The sequence below is a fragment of the Dendrobates tinctorius genome, unplaced genomic scaffold, assembly GCF_039654945.1.
Source record: "Dendrobates tinctorius isolate UK_male_01 unplaced genomic scaffold, ASM3965494v1 ptg000082l, whole genome shotgun sequence".
Classification (NCBI taxonomy): domain Eukaryota; kingdom Metazoa; phylum Chordata; class Amphibia; order Anura; family Dendrobatidae; genus Dendrobates; species Dendrobates tinctorius.
This window is the reverse complement of record NW_027361750.1, coordinates 14,632,726-14,656,474: the sequence shown is the minus strand read 5'-3', so window position 1 is coordinate 14,656,474 and position 23,749 is coordinate 14,632,726. Positions and strand designations below refer to the sequence as shown.

Genomic DNA, 23,749 nt, shown 5'->3' with positions numbered 1-23,749 from the left:
GAATACGGGAGAGTGAGAGGCGCTAAAAGCCTGCATTAGACACGGACCAATGATTCTCTATGGGGTCACTCGCACCAGGCGTATATTTCTCCTCCGTATCCTACGCTCCGTGCCACTCGCAGCATGCTGCAATTGTCAGCGTACTACGCCCGTAATACGCCAATGCAAGTCTATGGGTGCGCAAAAAATACGGATTACACACGGACCACACATGTGACTTGCGAGAAATACGCACCCGGTGTCTTTTAGCAAAGCCGGCAATTCAGTGCGCTATACAGTAAACTCACACTGACAGGTTTAATAAAGAAACGAAAGAATAGATATATACACATAGAATACATATATATATATATATATATATATATACATACATTCTATGTGTCTATATCTATCCTTTGGTTTCTGTTATAAACCCTGTCATAGGGCTCCATTATATGTCCATTTTGCAAGCCTGCGAGAAAATCTCACCATACGGATTACATACGGATTACATACGGATGCTTACATGCGCAAAATACGCGACCACACCTTGATTACGGATGACATACGGAGCACTGTTTAGGGGTCTGTCATCCGTATTACGCATGTAAAATACTGACCGTATTTTGCGCAGGTTAGTGTGACCCCGGCCTAATGGTGATTTCTGGGGCAATTCGGAGCCATGAGACATTCGGCCATTACACCCTGACCCGTGTCACACTGGCCGCTGTTCACACCCAGAGCAGGATTGTACCCGATAAATGAGCGCAGTGACATAATGGCGGGCGGCACCTTATATCCTGGACGTGTCGGGGCTCAGTAGATGCCCAGGACCCTGCCGCCCCCCATGGTAATAAGGTGTGTGACTACACATACATGCCATGTATACTGGAGAACTAGAAGTCCCAGCGTGCCCACCCCACTACCAGATGTGGATCTATCCACGACCCACGAGAGGACGCGGAGCGCGCTCACCTATGACCGGCCTGTCATTGATGGACGGCTTGGCGCTGATGATGGTGGAGCCCCGCGTCCTGGTGACGGGCAGCAGCAGAGCCGCCAGCAGCCCCAGCACAGCAGCTGTGCCCATGATGGCAGCGCTGCATCTGACGAGCCGCTCCTTCCTGATCCCCGGGCACGGCCTCCAGGGGAGGGGGCAGCGGCGGTGCGGAGACAGACACGCAGACACCGGGCAGTGGCGGCGCCCCGTGCTCCTCCCCGAGTCACAGCCGAAAAGCCCGCATTGCATCACCGCCCGGTCCCTGCTGCCCCAGAGGAAGGGGAGGATGAGGCGGCCACTTCCTCCTTGTGAGGGTCACACGACTATGAGCCCACCCACCATGGTGCGCACCGGTCCCTGGCACATGCACCGCCAGGTAGGGCTATAGGCATCTACCATCACCTCCTGCCACAGCGGCCGGCCCGGAGAGGCGACTCCCGAGGATGGAGGAAGCGGGGTGATTAGGCCTGCTCCATCCCCAGCAACACAGCGACTGCTCCACAAGACCCCCGCCAGCAAGACACAGGAGCCCCCATAACAGTGCACCAACAGGAGCCCCCATAACTGTGCCAGCAACAGGAGCCCCCATAACTGTGCCAGCAACAGGAGCCCCCAAAACAGTGTGCCAGCAACAGGAGCCCCCATAACAGTGTGCCAGCAACAGGAGCCCCCATAACTGTGCCAGCAACAGGAGCCCCCAAAACAGTGTGCCAGCAACAGGAGCCCCCATAACAGTGTGCCAGCAATAGGAGCCCCCTTAACAGTGTGCCAGCAACAGGAGCCCCCATAACAGTGTGCCAGCAATAGGAGCCCCCTTAACAGTGTGCCAGCAACAGGAGCCCCCATAACAGTGTGCCAGCAACAGGAGCCCCCATAACAGTGTGCCAGCAATAGGAGCCCCCTTAACAGTGTGCCAGCAACAGGAGCCCCCATAACAGTGTGCCAGCAATAGGAGCCCCCTTAACAGTGTGCCAGCAATAGGAGCCCCCTTAACAGTGTGCCAGCAACAGGAGCCCCCATAACTGTGCCAGCGACAGGAGCCCCCATAACAGTGCACCAGCAACAGGAGCCCCCATAACAGTGTGCCAGCAACAGGAGCCCCCATAACAGTGTGCCAGCAATAGGAGCCCCCTTAACAGTGTGCCAGCAATAGGAGCCCCCTTAACAGTGTGCCAGCAACAGGTGCCCCCATAACAGTGTGCCAGCAACAGGAGCCCCCATAACAGTGTGCCATCAGCAGGTGCCCCATAACAGTGTGCCATCAGTAGGTGCCCCATAACAGTGTGCCAGCAACAGGAGCCCCCATAACAGTGCACCATCAGTAGGTGCCCCCATAACAGTGTGCCATCAGCAGGTGCCCCATAACAGTGTGCCATCAGTAGGTGCCCCCATAACAGTGTGCCATCAGCAGGTGCCCCATAACAGTGTGCCAGCAACAGGAGCCCCCATAACAGTGCACCATCAGTAGGTGCCCCATAACAGTGTGGCAGCAACAGGAGCCCCCATAACAGTGCACCATCAGTAGGTGCCCCATAACAGTGTGCCAGCAACAGGAGCCCCCATAACAGTGCACCATCAGTAGGTGCCCCCATAACAGTGTGCCATCAGCAGGTGCCCCATAACAGTGTGCCATCAGTAGGTGCCCCCATAACAGTGTGCCATCAGCAGGTGCCCCATAACAGTGTGCCATCAGTAGGTGCCCCCATAACAGTGTGCCATCAGCAGGTGCCCCATAACAGTGTGCCATCAGGTGCCCCCATAACAGTGTGCCAGCAACAGGAGCCCCCATAACAGTGTGCCTTCAGCAGGTGCCCCATAACAGTGTGCCATCAGCAGGTGCCCCATAACAGTGTGCTGGGCACAGACCCTTCGTGGTCACCACAGATGACTCACAACTCGGAAAACCTCGGTGCAGCACAATTTTTATTGTCATAAATAACTACTCCACAATGTCTCCATGTTTTACGCCATTTAATAAATTTATATTACAATCATTTTTAACAAGCATAAAAATTCTGCAACTTGTGCCAAATTCTACTAATGTTCAGCATTTGGTCTCCGGCTCTTTTCTGACACCGGGAAGTGATATAATCCATATGTCACAATCCTCGCTCCATGCCCAAAAAGCTGCCTGGCGTTCTCGGTCCTGAAACTCTCAGTAATGGGGCCGCTCTATGGTTACATCCCCAGGGTAACAGCACCTTATACTCAGCCCCCCGATGCTGGTGCCGTCCAGTGCCATCGGCTCGGGCTCCTGTGACGTCATTACTAGGCTCCACGCTCACTCCCTACAAATCACAATGATATCCGGAAGGAGTGAGCGCCGCTGCTCTCTTCTCCGCGGATGTCTGTTCAGGTACGGACTGGGGCTGAACCTGGCATTTGTAATCACACAGGCCCATGCTGTCCCCGTCCCCAAGCACCAGATGGGAAAGATTACTAATATTACCCTGGATGGAGGAAAGCAAGATTTCCTACAAGACCAATATGTCTAATGATTGTCGTGGCCTGCTGGGGTAAGTGACGGAGTCAGCGGCTTTGTGCTCCGTCACAACTCTTAATAGTATGGGTGTCTTGAGAACCCCGATTCTGTTAACAACATAGCAGACAATCAGGCCCATTACCAGACAGGCCCTTCTGGCATTTGCCAGATTCGCAGTCCAGCCCTGGATCTGTTCCTTCTGAAGGGAGTAAGAACGAGAAGCCATTAGTGGCTGCTGACATCACCAGAGACCTGACACCGGCGGCACTGGAATGGCGGCGGCACTGCAGGGGAGTATAGGCTGTTTATATCTTACACAGGGGAGTATACCAATTCCCTAAGGGCTGTCTGCGTCCTGGACAACCCCTGTGAGGTGGGACATTGATACATATGGAGTGGCAGCGGTGAGGGGACAGCACGGAGGATTTTCTCACGTGACACGTGGAGATGCTTCCAATCTATTGACGGCATTTCACATCCGTTGGTTACCCTGCCCCTGACTCCTCACTAATGGACTGATTGCTCTTTTTGAGGCTGGAGTCACTGCCGTATTTCTGGTGCGATAATCGCAGTGCACGGACTGGCCGGCACCTCTCCTGACCTGAGCATGACGGCGTGATGGGTTACTATGCAGCTGTCACGCTCAGGTCAGGAGAGCCGACAGCCAGTGCCAGTTTTACAATGCGATTCTCGCACGAGAAATACGTCAGTGTGTCTCTGCCCTTAGGCTAAGGAGAGGGGCTTTTTTAATCCCCAGTATTGTACAAATGCCTGATCATATATTACTTACTGTTATAGTATACAAACTGAGACCATGGTAAATGTACAACCAGTCCAATCTTATAGACCTTATACTTGTGCACAAACCACCGCCACATCGACAATGCATCGGCACCTGGTGCCTCACAGTACACAGGCGGCAGGAACGAGTCCCCGTGACTCCAGACCGCATGGCCGTCTTACAGATACTACCCGGAGAACATCACCTTATTTTTCCTCCTTTCCAGGTTGTCCTTTTTTCAGGGAAGCCCACTCTGTACCGTGGATCCCTTTTCCTATACGCAGTAGACATGGCCTACAGGATATTAACTTCCTCATATGAATTTAGTTTGCTTATTAACCCTTTGGCGTACCAGTTTGAATAAGCTCTCTGTATGAGGTATCCTTGTTTTAAATGATTTTATTGTATTGTAAAGTAAATAGAATTTTGAAGTTTTATTGTAGTCATTGATCTCTACTTTGTCTGATATATTTGATATCACAGATTTAATGTATTGTCATATGAAGTAGGAGCGCTATGCTTTATTTTGGAACACAAAGTAATAAATTATTTGCAAGAGCTGGAGTCATCGCCAGCGCACTGCAAATCTGTCTTTCTTCACCCACGTCATTGCACCTCTGAAGCCAGATGTACACTGAAGAAGACATCTTTTCTCCTGTCTGATGTACTCTTATTTTCCTTCCACCATTCTTCCATTCTCTATGAGCTGACTTGCCAAATAGATTCCACCCCCTTTTTTTTTCGATCTGTGTTACCCATACTTTGTGTTCAATCTAGAGAGTTTTTTAGCATGATTGTCTCTTCTCATAAATTTTATCTAACCCTCAGATCTTTGGTTTAGCATGGATCTCGAATTTTAGGGGTTGCACCCTGACCTATCTTGCCTTTACATACTTACCTTTATACCTCCTCATGTGTGATTTACTCTGGATGGACTGAGCGTTTTCTGTGACTGGATATGCCCTTCTCCCTCATTAGGCTTATATAGATTTTTCTCATTCCACTTGATTCTTTATCTTTAGATGTGAAATGGTTCATGGTGTTTAAAGAGAACCCGTCACCAGATCTTCCCCATATAAAGCCACTGATCATGCAGTGATCCTCAGTCTACTGAACCACCACACAACCATCTCTACGCTCTCCCTGTAGACTGTGAGCCCTCGCGGGCAGGGTCCTCTTGTGTGTGCCTTGTTTTGCTCATGTTTATTGTACTTGTCTATATTTGCCTCTTCACATGTAAAGCGTCATGGAATAAATGGCGCCATAAAAATGTCTAATAATAATAAAACGAACGAGTGCTATGCGATAAAACATATGCATATGGGTGCGAGTGACACAGCGCGCATCAGTCGGATATCATCCAAGTGCTGTGCACTATACGCCGACGCCGGCAATGGAGGAGATAGAGAAATTAGTTTCTCTGCTTCCTCCGCAGCTGTGCTCCGATTCTCTCTGTGTTAGAGGATCGGAGCACAGGAGCATGACACTCGGCTCCCGCTCGCATACGAATTGCATATGCATGTTCCATTTAATAAAATCGCATGCCACTCGCATTGTACTTGCATGACACTTGCATGACACTCGTCCGTTTTTTGGTCCTGATATCAGAACTTTTTTTCTCACATATAGGTATGAGCCCTCAGGGTGAAACTCGTGTCCTTTTTTGGTTTTAATCAGTGTTTCAAATGGAATTTTCACTCGTTTTTTGGTCCATGTGTCACTTTCTACATACAGTGTGCCATCTGTTTCTTACCGACTACATTGTGAAAAGCAGACGGCACTCGGGTGACACACATGGATGACATCCCTGTGCTTTCTGGGGGTTTTTCACACGCTCAATGACCTGAATTAACAATTTTTGAGCCACAAATTTGATTAAAAAAGGACACGTATCAGCCAAGTGATACAGCCCATTTACTGTAATAGGTAGGTGTTGTACTGGTAACCATGAATAAGACAGAACAAATACATGAAATAGTGATTTGTGACACGAAAGACGCCTCAAGAAAAAAAAAACATTTTCTGCTTCAAAAACTTGGTGGGTTCACCTGAGATTTAAAGACATTGTTTGCACATACCTTAAGGATAAGATCTGCTGCCCCATGTGATCACTACCTGGAGTGTTTGTAGACCCTTCTCCAGGATAACAGAGACAATGAGAAGGCACTGATAGAGGAGAGCCGCCACAGATTGGGATGGATACCGTGTGCTTGCCACCACTGATGAACTGATCACTATCTGCTCTATAGCTGGAGACTGATGCCAGTCCCTCCGGAGCTCCTGTAGACCAGGAGCAGATAAGAAGGAAGAAGCTGCACACCGAAAGGCACATGGAGAGGCTTTAAGTAGGATTTACTGACAGTATTTCATATCCATTGGGTACGCCATGGAAAGTAGAGTATTACATAATGTTTTGTGTGAAAACCATTCATCTGACTATACAAAAATGTACACGTATACAAACACGTTTATATGGTGGTAGAAGAATAGTATTAGGCTGGAGTCACACACAACGTATAAAAAAAATGAGTCCGTTTTTCACGGACCAGAATCGCACAAATGTCATCCGATTGTCATGCGAGGATGTGATTTTCTCGCCGGCTTGCAAAATGGACATACAATGGAGCCCAATGACAGGTTTTAAATCACAAACAAAAGATTAGATATATACACATAGAATACACATATATATACACACTGTATATATATTTATTGTAGGCTTGTCGGAAGAGGTGGGTCTTCAGGTTCTTTTTGAAGGTTTCTGTGGTAGGGGAAAGTCTGATGTGTTGGGTAGAGAGTTCCAGAGTGTGGGGGAAGCACGGGAGAAGTCTTGTATGCGGTTGTGTGAAGAAGAGATAGGGGGGGGGGAGTAGAGAAGGAGCTCTTGAGAGGATCAAAGGTTGCGTGTAGATAAGTACCAGGAGACCATGTCACAGATGTATGGAGGAGACAGGCTGTGGATGGCTTTGTATGTCGTAGTTAGGGTTTTTGTGACAGCCGTCTGCGAATCTGGGCCGCAGTAGGAACAGCACCCCGAGTAACCCCAAGATCCTTAACCCCTATACAGGGATCTGGAATTGTAGCAAGGCCCAGGGGGTAGCTGTTCAGAGGAGCAGTGGACCAGAGCAGGACGGCCACCAAGGGGTCAAAACTAAAACCCGTAATCAAAGTCAGGAGTCGGAGGCCGGAGGGCAGCAGAGGTACGAAATCAGCAGACAGGAGAGTCAAAATTCCAGGCCAGGGTCAGTAAAACCAGGAGGGCAGCAAGGTACAAAATCAGCAGGCAAAAGGAGAGTCGGGAATCGAAGCAAAGGTCAGCGTCAAAATATCTGAATAGAAGCAGAGGTACAAAAACAGCAGGCAATAGAATGGTCAGAAATCCAGGCTGAGGTCAGAGTTTAACTATAGCAAATTACACAGTAGCACGCAGGGGAACCAAGAATATATTCGGCGGCTTGCAAGACCAGTCCCAAGGTATTTGAGGGATTAGGTCATCCCTCACAGGTTCCCGGACTGATGATGTAACCAGGACCGCCCCCAGGACCAGGCCAGACGGACATGCAGTTTGCCATTATGAGGACATTCATCATTCAATTTAGAGGAAGAAAAAATATGTAATTTTTTTTTTTTTTTTTTTTAATTTTATATATATATATATTCTGTCTTTTGTAGTCGTCACTTTATTGTATTATGTTGCACTCACAAACACGTCTTATATTTGAATGGCGTTTGCTTTTATATTTTTTCTTAGATGTAATAGCCATATCGGTGTTGTGTATATCACCTACTTTTTGATGACTTACACACAGATATTTAATCCACATATAGTAATAATATGGTTGTCTCTTGTAGATGTCACTTTATTGTTTCACGTTTTAATTTTAATACTATGTATTATATTGCACTTGTATTCACGTTTTATACTTGAATGATGTTTGCCCTCAAATTTGCCCTTAGATACAATGGCCACATCAGTGCTGTGCGCATCGCCTGCCTCCGTTGTTGGCGCATGCCCAGTCGGGAGTCTCGCTTGTGCACTTACAAACACGTTTCATATTTGAATGACGTTTGCTCTTATATTTTTTCTTAGATGTAATAGCCATATTGGTGTTGTGTATATCACCTATTTCTGATGACTTACACATAGATATTTAATCCACATATAGTAATAATATGGTTGTCTTTTGTAGATGTCACTTTATTGTTTCACGTTTTAATTTTAATACTATGTATTATATCGCACTTGTATTCACGTTTTATATTTGAATGATGTTTGCCCTCAAATTTGCCCTTAGATACAATGGCCACATCAGTGCTGTGCGCATCGCCTGCCTCCGTTGTTGGCGCATGCCCAGTCGGGAGTCTCGCTTGTGACATCACAGACGGCGCCATCGCGCTTTTTGTTGATGTTACCGCGAGATTTGCGGCGGGACCGTCATCAATATGGCAGCTGGCGATGCGCCGCAGAGCGCTCTTGATTGGTATCCTGCTAGATTATTGTGTTATAAAAACCAGCGTGTAGCCCACTCACCTTATCACTCCCTGAGGAAACCACGTGTGAAACGCGTGTTGGAGTGTGAGGCGGCGGTGGTCACATACACAGTATGAATTCAGGTGGGTAGTTATTGGTTTAACCCCACACTATCATGGCCTAACTACTTTATATTTGAAATGCACTATGCACTTTATGCTTCTTTATATTAGTGATAAATTTGGCCATATAACAAACTGTTTTTTGATAGTATAATTAAAAGTGATGGGATAAATTGACTATATGTAATATAATATTGTATGATCCCTCCTTTTTCCCTTTTGGGATTTAAAATTATATATATTGTCTAACTGTGTATGAGGACCTGCCTCCTTTGTAGGATTTTTTATATTTTTTTATTTTAATGTTGGTGTCTTTTTTGATCTATTAAAGATTATATGTTTTATAATAAAATTGTTTAAGTAGAATTTTTTTTGGTTTATGGACATGCAGTAAGCCCTACATGATTGACAGAGGGGCGGAGCCTGCAGCCACCAGATGCCTGCGCAGGGGCCTCTTCTCTGTCACCACCCTCACCCTGAGGCGAACCACGGCGCCTCCCAGTGATCGAGGCAGGAACAGCCGTCCCCGAGTCTGACGGCGACGTGACGGCCCGGCGCCTCCTAGTGACCGAGACCGGAACAGCAGGCCCCGAGTCTGGCGGCGAAGTGTCAGTCCGGCGCCTCCTAGTGGCCGGAGCCGGAACAGCAGGCCCTGAGTCTGGCGGCGACGTGCCAGTCCGGCGCCTCCTAGCGGCGGAAGCCGGAACAGCAGGCCCTGAGTCTGACAGCGACGTGACAGTTTTTAACTGGAGCCTCTGGACAATAGGATGCCAGTGAAGGGCTTGGCATAGGGGAGAGATTGGGGAATAATGGGGAGATAGGTGGATTAGTCGGGCAGCAGAGTGTAGGATGGACTGGAATGGTGCCAGAGTGCTAGAGGGGAGACCAGAGAGTAGGAGGTTGCACTAGTCGAGGAGGGAGATGATAAGGGTGTGCACTAGTGTTTTTGTGGTTTCATGGTCAAAGAATGCACGGATCTGGGAAATATTTTTGAGTTTGAGTCGGCAGGAGGAGGCAAGGGCTTGGATATGTGGCTTGAAAGAGAGGGCAGAGTTTAGGATCACCCCGAGGCATCGAGCATGCAGGACTGGGGAAAGTGAGCACCCATTGACATTGATGGATAGGTCTGGTGGAGGGGTAGAGTGAGATTGGGGAAAGATGATGAATTGTGTTTTGTCCATGTTCAGCTTTAGAAAGTGAGCAGAAAAGAAAGCTGAAATAGCAAACAGACATTGTGGGATTTTGGTCAATAAGGAGATGAGGTCAGGTCCAGATATGTAGATCTGCGTGTTATCGGCATAGAGATGATACTTGACCCCATGGGATTCTATGAGCTGTCCCAGGCTGAATGTGTAGATGGAGAAGAGTAGGGGTCCTAGAACTGAGTCTTGGGTAACACCGACAGACAGGGGGTGAGGTGAGGAGGTCGTGTGGGAGAGGGAGACACTGAATGTTCGGTCTGTTAGATATGATGAGATGTAGGATAGGGCCAAGTCTATGATGCCAAGAGATCAGAGAATCTGTAGCAGGAGGAAATGGTCCACAGTGTCGAAGGCAGTAGACAGGTGCAGAAGAAGGTGGACAGAGTAGTGTCATTAGCTCTTGGCGGTTAGTAAGTCGCTGGTGACTTTAGGGCAGTTTTGGTTGAGTGATGCAGTCGGAAGCCAGATTGTAATCCTTGCAAGTGTGACCCCGGCCTAATACACAAATCACAATAAAAACACTTTCACACTGCGTTCAGGCACCAGTTCAGTGGCTCCTGTCGGGGCTTACATCCGGACCCCCACACAACTGGATTGTGGCGTATGCGCTAACTGGACGCAGTCTACCACATCTGGGTGTCCTATAGGCGCACACACCCAAAAATCATGCACAGCAGAGCACACGTTTACTCACTCGGCATTATTATAGTCTTTGGCCCCATCGTTTTTTTGTGCTTTTTTTAACATGCATTTTTTTCGCGCTTTTTAACAAAACTGTTTTGTTTTTTATACTTCCTAGTATTTGGCTTTGACAAAACTTTATTGATATAGTGATGGTTTGATTACATGCGTTTTTTATTCATTTCCATTGTGGAAATACACTAAAAACACATGTGCTTTTATTACCTGTAGATTGTCCGCATTTAATGCAAATCTATGGGATAAATCTGCACATAAAACTCAGCGTACGCGCAAGAGACAGGTTTCTGATTTGAATCCCACACCGCAGGTCCATTTACGCTGAGTTAAAAAAAAAAGCGCACTGTGGGCAGTAGATTTCTATAAATCCCCCGTACTGCACCCCTGAATACAAATATGTACCCCACAATTAATATGCTATTAGCCACACACTATTCAAAACGTCTCTGTGACTCCAATTCATTCTAACGCTACGTGCACACATTCTATTTTTTCTGCAGTAATGTGTTCCAGAAAATACACAGCATTTTACACTACAAGCAAAGTGAGTGAGATTCCGGAAGTTTCATGCACACGTTGCTTATTCTTTCCTTGTAGATTTGCAGCAAGTTAAAATCTTTAGCATGTCAATTCTTGCAGCATTTTTGCTGTGTATTTTACCCATACTAATGAGTGCTGAAAAATATACAACAAAAACGCGCGTAAAAGACACAGCAAATGCACTTATTTTATGCAGAGTTTTTGCTGCCAACACATAAGAATTTGCAGTAGAAAGTCTCAGTCGCTGTCCTGTCTCCACAACCACATTCCTAAGTCCTTGATAGTGTCCCAGTGGTCATAATGCATTAGGGAGTGGGAGATGACATTATAAAGGTCTTAAAATGAATTGGGGGATGGGAGAGGATGCTATCAGATGCTCAGCAAAATTTGGACCTGGGCACCCACCTGTATGTTGGTTCAGATGTATTGGCCCTTATAGCATTCTACCGTAGTTTCTATAAAGACATATGTGTTAGTTCTCCCATATAATAATGACCCACATTCTGGTATAATGTCTCCCATCCTGGGCCCCATCCTATAATAATGTCCCTCATCCTGGGCTCCTTTTTAGTAAAATATCTTCCATCCTGTGCCCACACTATTAATAATATTCCCTGTTCAGCGATTCTTCTCAGCTTCCTCCGCGCCGTGCAGGGCCCTCTTCATTGACCAGCAGCTGATGTCAGATTGACTAGTATGGCGCATGACGTCACTGCCATGCGAAGCCTGTGACAGGCATGCCATTGTCAGCGGCCGGCCTCTGATTGGCTGGCAGCATGTATTGCAGCGCAGGCAGCCGGAGGGTCTTTGTGCTGCAATACATTGAGCAGGATGTGCACTCTCAGCTGAAATAGGCGGCAGTGTCGGCGGGCCCCGTGAAGCTGCATCGGCTGCACCGGCATTATGTCCGCCCCTGGTCATGGCCGTTGGAAAATGGTGACACTATTCTTTTTACAAATTTCTGAATTCTTTTTCTCTGCCTTGAGGAAAAACAAAATCTATAAGAGTTCAGTATCGCTGTAATTGTGCTAACCAGAAGAATCGTGATTCAGAGCAACTTTTACCTCAGAATGTAGGCCGTAAAAGCAAAAACCTGAAAACCAAAGCGGAATTGCATTTATTTTTCATAATTTCACCCTACTTGCGATTTTGTTCCCTTTTTCCAATACACTGAATGTTAAAATGAATGGCGTTATTCCAATCTACAACTCCTGCCGGAAACAAGCCCTCATACGGCTCTATTGTCGGAAAGTTACTGCTCCTGGAAGAAGGGGAGGAAAGAAGGAAAGCAGAAAACTGAAAACTGATTGCGGAAGAAAGACGTTTAAAGAGATAGAGATATATAGAAAACGGAATACCAGCTCACCGCAATATGTCCAAGAGGCGAGGAGTGACACTCTGACAGGCAGAGCATTCAGTGAAGAAAAGGAAGGATTGTTCCAAGTTTATTCAAAATTCCATAAAATGTGGGAAAGCCTCCAAAAAGCACATTTTATGTTAAACGTGTTGATTACTGTTAAATGTCTGTTTTAAATGTCATGTGATTTGCCTTATATAAGGCTCATGGGTAATTAATTCCCACCAGGCCTTGAGGAAGAACGCGTCGCCATATTGTTTTCCTGCCCCTATCTTGCATCCACATGGAATTTTGAATCTTTTGAATAAACTTTGAAAAATATTTTAATCAACAAGAAGCTGGAATTATCTTTCCTTTTCTTTGTTAAAGACATACACTATTCCTGAAAAATATTGGATGTAATGAGTAAATCTGTCACTTTCCGTCATTGTGTAAAAAAAAGAAACCACTGTGGTGTCATAGACAAACATTCAGATGTACAAGGGTCTGTGTTCTAGTTCCACTACTGATTTTGGCTTACAAATACTGAGGTAAAATACTGAGCGTATGAACGAGGCCTTAGACGCCATCTCCATTCTCTTCTGTGTGCTGAACATCTGTGCAGAATGGAAGGTTACATTTGGGGGCCCTCTAGTGGCTGCTCGTGTATTTTCAGGTTAGAGAGGAAGGAAGCACTGGAGTGGAGAAATGTAAGGCTCTGTTGATATGTCCAGTGGTTTTTTCCGTTTTGCGATCATAAGAACTGAAATAAACTGTTCTATTCATTTGAATGGAAACGTAGATGTCATAAAATGTTTTCCGTTTGCCTTCTTTCCATTCTTCCACCGTTTTTTAGCTGCAACAAAAAATGTAGGTTGCACAACTTTTTTGTCTGTCCAAAAACACAAATAGCGAATAGGTCAGGTTTTTTTTTACAACATTGAAGTCTGTGATGGATTATAACGGATGTTTATCTTGTTTATCCGTTATGTCGTCCGGTAACGGATACGTTTTCTAGAGCTGCACATTTCCAGAACTCTATATGGGTTCAGTAAAAACTGAAATGGAACAAAAACAGATGCATATCAAAAACCAGTTTTATTCTGATAGGACTATGCTGTGGTCGTATTGTTGGAAAAAAAAACATTTTGAAAAATATTATCCTTTTTTTTCTTTAACCCCTTCACCCCCAAGGGTGGTTTGGACGTTCATAACCGGGCCAATTTTTACAATTCTGACCACTGTACCTTTATGAGGTCATAACTCTGGAACGCTTCCATGGATCCCAGTGATTCTGACATTGTTTTCTTGTGACATATTGTACTTCATGTTAGTGGTAAAATTTCATTCAAATAACTTGCGTTTATTTGTGAGAAAAACGGAAATTTGGCAAAAATTTTGAAAATTTCGCAATTTTCCAACTTTGAATTTTTATGCCCTTAAATCACAGAGATACAGCACACAAAAAACTTGATAACTAACATTTCCCACATGTTTACTTTACATCAGCACAATTTTGGAACCAAAATTTTTTTTTGTTAGGAAGTTATAAGGGTTAAAAGTTGACCAGCGATTTCTCATTTTTACAACACCATTTTATTTTTAGGACCACATCACATTTGAGGTCACTTTGAGGGGTCTATATGATAGAAAATACCCAAAAGTGACACCATTCTAAAAACTGCACCCCTTAAGGTGCTCAAAACCACATTCAAGAAGTTTATTAACCCTTTAGGTGCGTCACAGGAATTTTTTTGAATATTTAAAAAAAAATTAACATCTAACTTTTTTTCACAAAAAAATACTTCAGGTTCAATTTTTTTTATTTTACCAAGGGTAACAGGAGAAATTGGACTGCAAAAGTTATTGTGCACTTTCTCCTGAGTACGCTGATACCTGATATGTGGGGGGGAACGACTGTTTCGGCGCATGGCAGAGCTCAGAATGGAAGGAGCGCCGTTTGACTTTTTCAATGCAAAATTGGCTGGAATTCAGATCGGACGCCATGTCATGTTTGGAGAGTCCCTGATGTACCTAAACAGTGGAAACCCCCTACAAGTGACCCCATTTTGGAAACTAGACCCCCCCAAGGAACTTATCTAGATATGTGGTGAGAACTTTGAACCCACAAGGGCTTTACAGAAGTTTATAACGTACAGCGGTACAATTAAAAAATCCCATTTTTTCCACAAAAATGATCTTTTCACCCCAATTTTTATTTTCCCAAGGGTAACAGGACCCTAAAAGTTATTGTGCAATTTGTCCTGAGTACGCTGATACCCCACTTGTGGGGGTAAACCACTATTTGGGCGAATGGCAAAGCTCGGAAGGGAAGCAGCGCCATTTGACGTTTTTGGCTGGAATTGAGATCGGACACCATGTCGCGATTGGAAAACCCCTGATGTACCAAAACAGTGGAAACCCCCCACAAATGACACCATTTTGGAAACTAGACCCCCTAAGGAACTTATCTAGATGTGTGGTGAGAACTTTGAACCCCCAAGGGCTTCACAGAAGTTTATAACATAAAGCCGTACAATTAAAAAATCATATTTTTTCCACGAAAATGATCTTTTCACCCTCAATTCTTATTTTTCCAAGGGTAACAGGACCCTAAAAGTTATTGTGCAATTTGTCCTGAGTACGCTGATACCCCACATGTGGGGGTAAACCACTATTTGGGCGCATGGCAGAGCTCGGAAGGGAAGCAGCGCCATTTGACGTTTTTGGCTGGAATTGAGTTCGGACACCATGTCGCTATTGGAAAACCCCTGATGTACCTAAACAGTGAGCACTTTGAACCCCCAAAGGCTTCACAGAAGTTTATAATGCCAGGGCATGAAAATAAAAAAATCGTATTTTTTCCACAAACATGATCAATTAGTCGCCAATTTTTTTATTTTCCCAAGGGTAACAGGAGAAATTGAACCCCAAAAGTTGTTGTCCAATTTGTCCTGAGTATGCTGACACCCCATATGTGGGAGAAAACTACTGTATGGACATATGTCAGGGCTCAGAAGGGAAGCAGTGACGTTTTGGAATGCAGACTTTGAGGGAATGGTCTGCGGGTGTCATGTTGCCTTTGGAGAGCCCCTAATGTACCTAAACAGTGGAAACCCCCCACAAATGACCCCATTTTGGAAACGAGACCCCCTAAGGAACTTATCTAGATGTGTGGTGAGCACTTTGAACCCCCAAGGGCTTCACAGAAGTTTATAATGCCCGGGCATGAAAATAAAAATATCGTATTTTTTCCACAAACATGATCAATTAGTCCCCAATTTTTTTTATTTTCCCAAGGGTAACAGGAGAAATTGGACCCCAAAAGTTGTTGTCCAATTTGTCCTGAGTACGCTGACACCCCAAATGTGGGAGAAAACTACTGTAAGGACACACGTCGGGGCTCGGAAGGGAAGCAGTGACGTTTTGGAATGCAGACTTTGATGGAATGGTCTGCGGGTGTCATGTGCGTTTGGAGAGCCCCTGATGTACCTAAACTATTGAAACTCCCCACAAGTGACCCCATTTTCGACACTAGGCCCCCCACGGAACTTATCTAAATGTGTGGTGAGCACTTTGAACCCCCAAGTGCTTCACAGAAGTTTATAACGCTCGGGCGTGAAAATAAAAAAATCATTTTTTTCCACAAAAATGATATTTTTGCCCCCAATTTTTTATTTTCCTAAGGGTAACAGGAGAAATTGGACCCCAAAAATTGTTTTGCAATTTGACCTGAGTAGGCTGATACCCTACATGTGAGGGTAAAACACTGTTTGGGCGCATGGCAGAGCTTGGAAGGGAAGGAGCACCATTTGACTTTTTCAACTCAGAACTGGCTGGAATTGAGATCAGACGCCATGTTGCATTTGGAGAGCCCCTGATGTGCCCAAACAGTGGAAACCCCCAATTCTAACTCCAACCCGAACCCCAACACACCCCTAACCCTAATCTCAGCCCTAACCCTAGCCCTAACCCTAGCCCTAACCCTAGCCCTAACCCTAATGGAAAAATGGAAATAAATACATTTTTTTTATTTTATTATTTTTCCCTAATTAAGGGGGTGATAATGGGGGGGTTTGATTTACTATTTATGGCGGTTTTTATGTTTGGCGGCTGTCACACGCTAAAAGACGCTTTTTATTGTCAAAATAGTTTTTGCATCACCACATATTGAGAGCTCTAATTTTTCCGTATTTTGACCCACCGAGTCATGTGAGGTCTTATTTTTTGCGGGACAAGTTGACGTTTTTATTGGTACCATTTTCGGGAACGTAACATTTTTTGATCGCTTTTTATTCCGATTTTTGGGACGCAGAATGAACAAACACCAGCATTTCATGAATTTCTTTTGGGGGGGGTGCGTTTACACCGTTCCGCGTGTGATAAAATTGATAAAGCGGTTTTATTCTTCGGGTCAGTACGCTTACAGAGATACCTTATTTAGGTCTTTTTTTATGTTTTGTCGGTTTTATGCAATGAAAACTATTTTATATAAAAAATAATTATTTTTGCATCGCTTTATTCTGCGAGCTATAACTTTTTTATTTTTTTGCGGATGATGCTGTGTGGCGGCTTGTTTTTTGCGGGACAAGATGACGTTTTCAGCGGTACCATGGATATTTATATGTGTCTTTTTGGTCGCGCGTTATTACACTTTTTGTTTGGCGGTATGATAATAAATCATTATTTTTTGCTTCGTTTTTTATTTTTTAAGGGGTTCGCTAAAGGGGTTAACTAATGGGACAGTTTTATAGGGTGGGTCGTTACGGACGTGGCGATACCTAATATGTGTACTTTTATTGTTTTTTTTTTTATTTCTAAAAAATGGATTTATTTGGGGGAATATTTTTTTTTTTTCTAATTTATTTGGCGATTTTTTTTTAATTTATTTTAACACTTTTTTTTTTTTTTTTTACTTTATTAAATAGTCCCAGGTGGGACATCACTGTCCTGTGACAGATCGCTGATCTGTCACATCACAGATCACTGTGACAGATCAGCAATCTGTCACAGGCACTGCAGAAGGCTTTCTCATGCCTGCGCTTTGCAGGCACTGAGGAAGCCAGCTTCCTACAGGCCCCCGAAGGCCCCCGTCGCCATCTTGGATTCGGGGGCCTGCAGGAAAGGAGCCCCCGGCAGCAGCGCTGCACATTGCGCTGCCGTGGGGGGCTCAGGGAAGCATGGAGGGAGCCCCCTCCCTGCCGATGCTTCCCTTTAACCCCCGGTACACCGCGATCATGTTTGATCGCGGTGTGCAAGGGGTTAACGTGTCGGGGAGGTCCGTGACCACCCCTGACACATTGTGCCGGGTGTCAGCTGTGATAATCAGCTGACACCCGGCCGCGATCAGCGGCGCTCACCATGTGGGCGCCGCTGATCGCGGTAGACGTACTATCCCGTCCATGGGCATAGGGGCCCGGGTCCCATGGATGGGATAGTACGTCTCATGTCAGGAAGGGGTTAAAGATGGATCCATTCAAACACAGTTTCCATTTGGCATCCGTTACTTTTTTCCATTTGTAACGGTTCTGTTTTTAAAGAATATCTGTTACCAATGGATGACAACTTAACATGTGAACAGAGCCCAAGGGCTAATAATATACTGTGTGGTTGGCACCATTATAGGTGGCACTGTGTGACTGGAGAGTAAAATATTACATATCCTACAAGGCACGCAAGGTCCCCCTGCTCACGCCAGCACATGTCCAGGCCAGTTTGAAGTTCACCAATGACCATCTGGATGATCCAGAAGAGGCAACAGAGACAGTCATGTGGTCAGATGAGACCAAAATTGAAATTTTTGATATCAACTACACTCACCGTGTTTGGAGGAAGAAGAATGATGAGAACAACCCCAAGAACACCGTACCAACCATGAAGTATGGTGGGGAAACATCATACTTTGGGGGTACTGTTCTGCAAAGGGGACAGGACAACTGCACCGTATTGAAGGGAGGATGGATGGTGACAAGTATAGCCAGATTTTGGCCAACAACCTCCTTCACTCAGAGCATTGAAGAAGGATCGTGGTTGGGTCTGCCAGCATGACAATGACTCGAAACACAGCCAGGGCAACTAAACAGCAGCTCCATAAGAAGCATTTCAAGGTCCTGGAGTGGCCAAGCCAGTCTCCAGACCTGAATACAATAGAAAATCTTTGGAGGGAGCTGAAATTCAATGTTGTCCAGTGACAGCCACAAAACCTGAAAAATTTGGAGGAGATCTGTATGGAGGAGGGGGCCAAAATCCCTGCTGCACTCTAGGCAAACTTGATCAAGAACAACAGGAAACGTCTGATCTCTGTGAGTGCAAGAAAAGATTTCTGTTCCAAATACAGTATTAAGCTCTGTTTTTCTATTTATCAAATACTTATTTCATGCAATTAAATTGCAAATGAATTATGGAAAAATCATACAAAGAGATTTTCTTGATTTTTTTTTTTTAAGAGTCTGTCTCTTACAGTTGAAGTGTACCTACGATAAAAATTACAGACCTCTCCATGGTTTGTAGGTGAGAAAACGTGCAAAATCGGCAGTGTATCAAATACTTATTTTCTCCATTAGATATATATCCCACATCCTGATATATATATATACAGTATATGCCCCCCATCCTGGTATAATGTGCCCCTTTCTGGGCTTCTTACAGTAATAATGTCTATGTTTCGCAGATTTTCTCCAATAAATGTAAAAAAAATAAACATGGCATCCTATTCCATAGCCAGCATAAAAGCCATCAGCTCACTTCAGTGTGCAAGCGACAGGCAGCGCTTGAAGTCACTGCCATGTACCGCCAGTGACTTGCATGCCGACGTCAGCTGCTGACCTCTGATTTGCCGGCAGCTAATATTGCAGTGAAGGGATCCAGTGGGTCTCTGCGCCATAATACATTTCAACTAAATGTACATCCTCAAACACACATTCAGCTGAAATAGCTGCTTGAATCAGCGTGTCCCCCTCCTGCAGGAACCCGATCGTGGTTGCACTTTCTGTGATTGTGAACATTAAACCCCTTGGTCCAAGGTATTAAGGATTGGGTGAAACAAAAATTGACAAAGGCTTTGCAGCTTTCTTTAGGGTTTGGTAACTACCATATAAAATTTATTAAAAATTTTTCAAAGATTGCCAAACCGTTAACTGATATGACTAAGAAGAGGGCTGATGAAGTCAACTGGAAATCTGAGACAGTCCGGGGCTTTAGTGAGTTGAAGAAATGCTTCTCATCTCACCATGTATTGGTTCACCCCTATAACCTGTCAATAACAACAGCATCTACACTACCATTCAAAAGTTTGGGGTCACCCAGGCAATTTTGTGTTTTCCATTAAAACTCATACTTTTATTAATCATATGAATTACAAATGAATTTAAAATCTAGTCCAGACATTGACAAGGTTCAAAAAAAGACTTTTATTTGAAATAATAATTTTCTCCTTCAAACTTTGCTTTGTCAAAGAATGCTCCCTTTGCATCAATTACAGCATTGCAGACCTTTGGCATTCTAGCAGTTAATTTGCTGAGGTAATCTGGAGAAATTTCACCCCATGCTTCCAGAAGCCCCTCCCACAAGTTGGCTTGGCTTGATGGGCACTTTTTCCATACCATACGATCAAGCTGCTCCCACAACAGCTCAATAGGGTTGAAATCTGGTGACTGCGCTGGCCACTCCATTACAGATAGAATACCAGCTGCCTGCTTCTTCCCTAAATAGTTCTTGCATAATTTGGAGGTGTGCTTTAGGTCATTGTCCTGTTGGCTCCAATCAAGTGCTGTCCACAGGGTATGGCATGGCATTGCAAAATGGAGTGATAGCCTTCCTTATTCAAAATCATGCTTGACAGATGGCCTCAGGCACTCTTCCAGCATCTTTTCAGTTGTTCTGCGTCTCACAAATGTTCTTCTGTGTGATCCAAACACCTCAAATTTGGATTCGTCTGTCCATAACACTTTTTTCCAATCTTCCTCTGTCCAATGTCTGTGTTCTTTTGCCCATATTAATCTTTTCCTTTTATTAGCCAGTCTCAGATATGGCTTTTTTCTTTGTCACTCTGCCCTGAAGGACAGCATCCCGGAGTCGCCTCTTCACTGTAAGACGTTGACACTGGCGTTTTGCATGTACTATTTAATGAAGCTGCCAAACTACAGACTCTAATGTACTTGTCTTGTTGCTCAGTTGTGCAGCGGGGCCTCCTACTTCTCTTTCTACTCTGGTTAGAGCCTGTTTGTGCTCTCCTCTGAAGGGAGTAGTACACACCCTTGTAGGAAATCTTCAGTTTACTGACAATTTCTCGCATGGAATAGCCTTAATTTCTAAGAACAAGAATAGACTGTCGGGTTTCATAAGAAAGTTCTTTTTTTCTGGCCATTTTGAGAGTTTAATGGAACCAGTGATCAAACAACTAACAGTTGGACTATGGTAATTTAAAAAAGTTAAAAAAAAATAGATCTGAAAAAATTAGTAAAGCTATCAAACTACAAAAATGTAAAAACAATTACAAATACATTTTCTGCAGTTAAAAATGCTATATTTCTGTAAAATACAGATATAGTTGGTAAACATAGTTGGTATTGCTGAGTCCAGAATTACCCAGCCTATAAACTATTCCATCATTTAACCCTTATAGAGAACACCTTAAAAAAAACAGCAAAAATAAAGCTTTCAAATATATAAAGGTGAAACCAGAAGTTTACATACACAATATAAAAAGACACATGCATATTTTTCTCTATATCTGACATGAAATCAGTGTCCGATGTTCATGCGACCAGGTTGGTCCAGCCGTTCACACCTCTCATCCTGATAAACCGGGGTCTGGTCTGAGTGTCTGGAGTCCCATCTCAGAAGGGGGGGTGCTGTCACGGGGCTATCACGACAGAGTGAGGTCAGACGATCGCAGCGTCTGGTAACACATATACCTGCAGTAGTTTGAATGGCTTCACCGTCCTATTAGCAGTTCTTGCTTTCTTTGCTCTGGTGCTGCAAGGGTTATACTGCTTAGTTCTCCATCTTGGGTATTATCAGCTGTTTTATGGCACCTTTGGGGCTAAAACATTTTTGTTGAAAACACATAATTTTTAATTTTCACGTTCCGATGTTATAAACTTTTGTAAAGCATCTGTAGATCCAAAAAGGACACTATTCCACTAGATGAATTCCTTGAGAGGTGATGCTTCCATACTGCAGATACGTGTGACAGTTTCTGGTGTTTGGGCATCTTGAAATGTTATGTATTAATTATTTTGGGTAAGAAATATGGACTATCTGTTATAAGGGCTGTGAGGCAGTGACCCCTGTTACAGCTAAGGGGCGCTGTATGTGCTCATCAGGATACGCATGGATGCGTAACTGTGATGGTGAGACAGTGACCGGCATTGTTGTAAATGGCCGGCATGTGTCGCAGAGGAAGTCTGCATTGTAAGCCCGAAATGTTGTTGCTCTGGAACTTGTAGTTCCATAAGTGTTTTGTTTATTTTACTAGGGGGCTTACAGGGTTAGTTGGAGAGCTGGGCGGGACAGACTAACCACACATACACTGCCCACGTTTGGGGGTGGCTACAGCTACATTATATGACCATGGTTTGGTGTTACATGGTCAGAGTGTATAGACCTGAATGGTCTGCATTCTAAGGTTCAGGAGAGGACGGAGTTCCTGAAGAGCACCGCGTGAGACCATGGACTGGCAGAGTCAGTGACGGCACTGGGTTGGGGTGCTACCGTCCAGCTAAGTATCTGGATCTATCAGGTGGCCTGGTGAGCAAGGCATTGTACAGGACGGTGATCCCAGTTCGGCAACTTCTTGGAAATCAGGACTGACAGGTCAGTGTGTGGAGCAGGAGCACCAGGAAGGTAACTCCAGATAAAAAGGGGTTTCTATGAACTGTGTGGTCACCCACGGTAACTGGATGAAGTGAGGTCCTGTGTGATTAGAGACTGCGAACTAATGTCGTGTAATGCTGTCCGAATAGAGACATTGATAAGCGCACGGACACCCCCGGGAACTAGTCAGAGGAGGACTGGCGGGTGTAGTGTCTGTCTAATGAAGGAAGGCGTGTATTATGTACTATATGTTACAGTGGTTTATGAGTGGATAATAAACCGCATGGACTGTTTAATGGAGAAATTGCTCCTGTGTGACTGAATCCCGTGGCGAAGCGAGTGTCCCCCAACACACTCAGTAAGCGCTGTCTTACAGGGCATAAAAAATTAAAACCTTGAAAATTACAAATTTTTCACCAAATTTCCAATATTGTCATAGATAAACTTATATTATATTAACCTGCATTTACCACTATCAAGAAGTATTATGTTTTTTACCACATAAAATGACATGTCAGATTTGAAACGTTGGGTTCTATCCGGAAGGTGAAAACTGGCTTTAGTGGTAAGGGGTTAAAATATATTGATCTCTTCTTCACCATGTCAGAGATCCTCTTCTTGTCCTGCTCAGAGGCAATGTGGAATATGAAGAGCAAAAAATTCTTGATTTTTGCATGGTGAGTGCATACTTACAGCATTTGGTTCATTCAAGAACTTTCTTGTTATATGATCCAGAAGACAGATCTTGGGTGTTGACTAGTAACATCAATTCCAACAACCTGATGAAGAAATTTCAAGTGTTTTCCTGATAAGCTTGGAGGTCTCTCTAAAAAAGAGTGGTACTGTTGCATTCTTACCTTTACCTTCTCCAGCAACATCTGCTTCTGTCGCTAGGTGCCATGATATTCACTCTGTGGGCAGCGCTGGTGATGGATCAGATGTCATGGCCAAAGTCATTGGATAGCACAGTCCAGCTAGGGATACTTGTGTGGCTGAAACTTATGGTGCCACCCAGCCAGAATGGGTGTTTATGCTGTTCAGTAGCTCAGCAGCTGTAACCAGCTCCCTGCTGTGGTCAATGAGGCAGTTCCACACCCTACTTAACCTACTGTTTAGTTTCCATTGTTGTAGCTGTTGCTGACTAAAGTGTTGCATTATGGTTTTATCTTTTATATAAAGACCTTGTAATATTACATGGCCCATGTAACATGGGTTTTACTTGCACTTCTAATAAACTATTAAGCCGGATTATCGTGACCAAATTTTGCTAAGAGCAAACAGACTGTCGACTACCTATGCTTCCAAGAACAATGGCAGACTA

At 44.5% G+C, this 23,749-nt stretch overlaps 1 protein-coding gene across 1 annotated transcript in view; it reads right to left on the bottom strand.

The window, feature by feature from the left end:
- The window catches only part of GGH (gamma-glutamyl hydrolase), a 53,490-nt gene extending 52,138 nt beyond the window's left edge, over positions 1-1,352 (bottom strand). The window contains exon 1 of the mRNA XM_073583932.1: positions 955-1,352. Within this exon, the coding sequence (XP_073440033.1) occupies positions 955-1,228 (274 nt within the window). The 5' untranslated portion in view covers positions 1,229-1,352. The remainder of the gene's footprint in view (positions 1-954) is intronic.
- Positions 1,353-23,749: the final 22,397 nt, after the last annotated feature.